This window comes from Saccostrea cucullata, unplaced genomic scaffold, assembly GCF_032062105.1.
Source record: "Saccostrea cucullata isolate Sc308-1 unplaced genomic scaffold, CSIRO_AGI_Scuc_v1 ctg406, whole genome shotgun sequence".
NCBI lineage: Eukaryota > Metazoa > Mollusca > Bivalvia > Ostreida > Ostreidae > Saccostrea > Saccostrea cuccullata.
The window spans coordinates 545,179-548,140 of NW_026930103.1; the positions used below are offsets into that span (position 1 = coordinate 545,179).

A 2,962-nucleotide genomic window follows, 5' to 3' on the forward strand; every position below is an offset into this window, starting at 1 on the left:
AATATTTCGGGTTTTTTTTTTCAGACAGGATCTAGTTTTTAATTAATTTTGAATTCAAATACTCAGTGATATGTTTTCCTTTAGTAACATTTGACTTTATTTGTTGATTAGGAATATTTTTTTTTTTTGCATTTATTATAAAAAATTATTTTTGATGAATTAGCTGCTGTTTCAAAATGTGCTTGGTTATCCTGTAATTATGCAAAAATGATAATCTTGCTATATCATGAAAAACTTTAACAATTCTGAAAATATTTTGCCATTTAAACTTTAAACAATTCAACATTTTCAAGAAATATGAAGAACATACAAAATAAATAGACAACATTATAAGTTCTGTATCTTTATTTCTGCATCTGTTTTAGCAAACTTTATTTGATTAATTTTTAAAAAAATATTTGAGGGTATATAAAAAAAATCTAGCTATTTAACGAACGCACGCATACTTAATTAAAAGCCTACTCATCAGTCAGTATTGGATTGCATCATACATCTTAATTATAAATTGACAATAAACCATATCTCTCTTCACTGAGTTTAATATCCTTTATAATCATTTGCCTGCTTTTTGAAATAATTCTGTAAGATAAAAGCCTAAAACTTGTTGCACATTTTAAAGAAAATAATTATATATATAAATGTATATGTATATATTGATTATAAGGAATCGGGTTGCAAGAGCGAAAAAATAGTGTCGATTTGTGCCTCAGAGCGTTACCCATTGATACATTTAAATGATAAATGGGATCTGAACTCTATTAATTTAAATACAATGTATTATATTTTTATGTGACATTTCAACCTTGATTTTTAACAGATTGAGACGAAGTTAATTTATAAATGCATCGTTTAGTTATGGAATGTTATTTTTTCATTATTTTATTCTTGTGTTTCAAATTGAATTATGGACAAAATTCCACAGCAGATGATGGTAAGTGTTGACTTTTGAGATTTTGTATCATTCCATTTATGATTATTTCACTTTAAACAAATCTCTGTGAATGATATCAATTTTTAAATACTAAATAGCAATGAAAGGAAATACATTTATCAATACTATTTTTTACGTAAAAGAAGTAAGTACTAGTTATATATTGCTGAAAAATGCTTCATAACTTCATCAGTTTATGCTTTATATAATGTATCAGTATGACTGAAAGGTGAGAATTACCAAAAAAGTATTAAAAAATATTTAGAGTGAAAAATGGAGATAACGAACAGTTTTCAAGCGCAAAGGTCCATTTAAACAAAACAAACCAGAAACAGAGCAAACAGGGACCTCTATAGCATCGGAGCTGGGATCTAGTGCTATGGAAGAGTGAGCGACCCCTGCATTGTGTTTTCGATTAAAATAACACAAAATATAATTTCTTGGGAGTATAAAAAAAAAAACTTTCCACATTTTCTCATTTTAGATTGTGAGGACCTTGAAAAAGGAGCATGCTTTCTTGTCTTGGACCGACCGTATCTTTGCTACCGACCCAACAACCAGATCAAATGTTGTTCAACTTGCAAACAATTTTTCACAAATATAGAAGGTGAATCTCATAAATAGTGTTTCTAATGCTTTTGAATGTTTGAGTATTTTAACCCAATAATTTTTGTTCTCATCGATTTGCTTCAGGATCAAAGCTTTATTTATGAAATCAAAATATAATGCATTAAAAAACATGAAATATTTATTGTTAATCACACATACATCCCTTCTCTTACATTATACAGGCTGTGAATATGGGAATCGCCGAAAGGTTTGTGATAAAAGATTTTGTCCAAAAAATGACAGAATAGACCCTTTCTGTTGTTGGACTTGTGGAGGCTATACGACAACAACAACGACAACAACAACCACCACCACCACAACAACAACAACAGAACAACCAACGACGACAACAATCACTACAACATCTACAGAACCAACCACAACAGCGACCGAACAAACAACAACTAAAACAATAAATATATACACCCCTATTCGGTATTGGAAACGTGCCAGAGATATTTTACACTCCAGATATCGGCTTAATGCTATATGGAATGCTCTAAAAAGGACGTTTTTCCTCGACATCGATGATGAAAAGAATTAATTTGAATGAACATAATGGATTACACCATTTTCATTTACGTTCATGATTTACGGTATAAATTTGAACAATGTGACCAGAATATTTATGTTCTCAGTTGTAAACAGTTTACTAGATAGCTAATGATCTTTCATTCATTTTTCGTTATAAAACAATATTTCTTTGATAATAATGCTTTTATCAAGCTCGTCAAAGGTTAAAGAAAGGAAGTACTAATAAATCTTCCAATCATATTCGAATATTTCTTTTCAATTCATTGTTGTTCATCTGTTGTTTGTTTTTGGGAATGGTTGAGGAAACAAGCCAAATTCTGTCATTTATTGGAGGACCATATTATACTAGTGATTTCAGGATTGGATAATCTTATTTTTTTTTAAACATTACTCATTCTGACGTATATTTTAATGTTGCTTTCTTTTAGAATATTACGTGAATTGATCACTGAAAAGTCTGGAAAGGTGATTGAATGCCAAAAATCTGCCATTGAGTCACATTTTATACATTTTTAGTTACTTCTTAATTAACTGAAGGATAAAAGTTAAACATGAGTCTATTCTCATATCTTTTATAATTATATGAGACTGTAATCGTGTTTACTGGTTCAATATGATTTCTTTGAAAATTTCAATAAGTAAAAATCTACGTAGTGCTAATTGTCTTTATCAATTGAATAAAAATATTCTGCAATTTTTTTTCTTTACTCTTTTGTATAGAACGTAGTCTAGTATCTGACCTGGAAAAGCTACATTACCTTTCAAATCATTACTATTTTTCCCAACATGTCCTTCTTTGTCACTTTGAATTCCTTACCATTCGACTGAAATGCATTACGTTGGAAATCTAACCCGTCCGTCCCTAACCTTTATTTGTAGGATAAGTAA

At 29.4% G+C, this 2,962-nt stretch overlaps 1 protein-coding gene across 1 annotated transcript; it reads left to right on the forward strand.

Annotated features, from left to right (window-relative positions):
- The first annotated feature begins 391 nt into the window (after window positions 1–391).
- LOC134282886 (uncharacterized) lies at window positions 392–2,207 on the forward strand. Its single transcript, XM_062765294.1, has 3 exons — window positions 392–931; window positions 1,416–1,538; window positions 1,723–2,207. Exons 1-3 carry the CDS (start codon window positions 841–843, stop codon window positions 2,082–2,084), a joined length of 576 nt encoding a protein of 191 aa, XP_062621278.1. The 5' UTR covers window positions 392–840; the 3' UTR covers window positions 2,085–2,207.
- The last annotated feature ends 755 nt before the right edge of the window (window positions 2,208–2,962 follow it).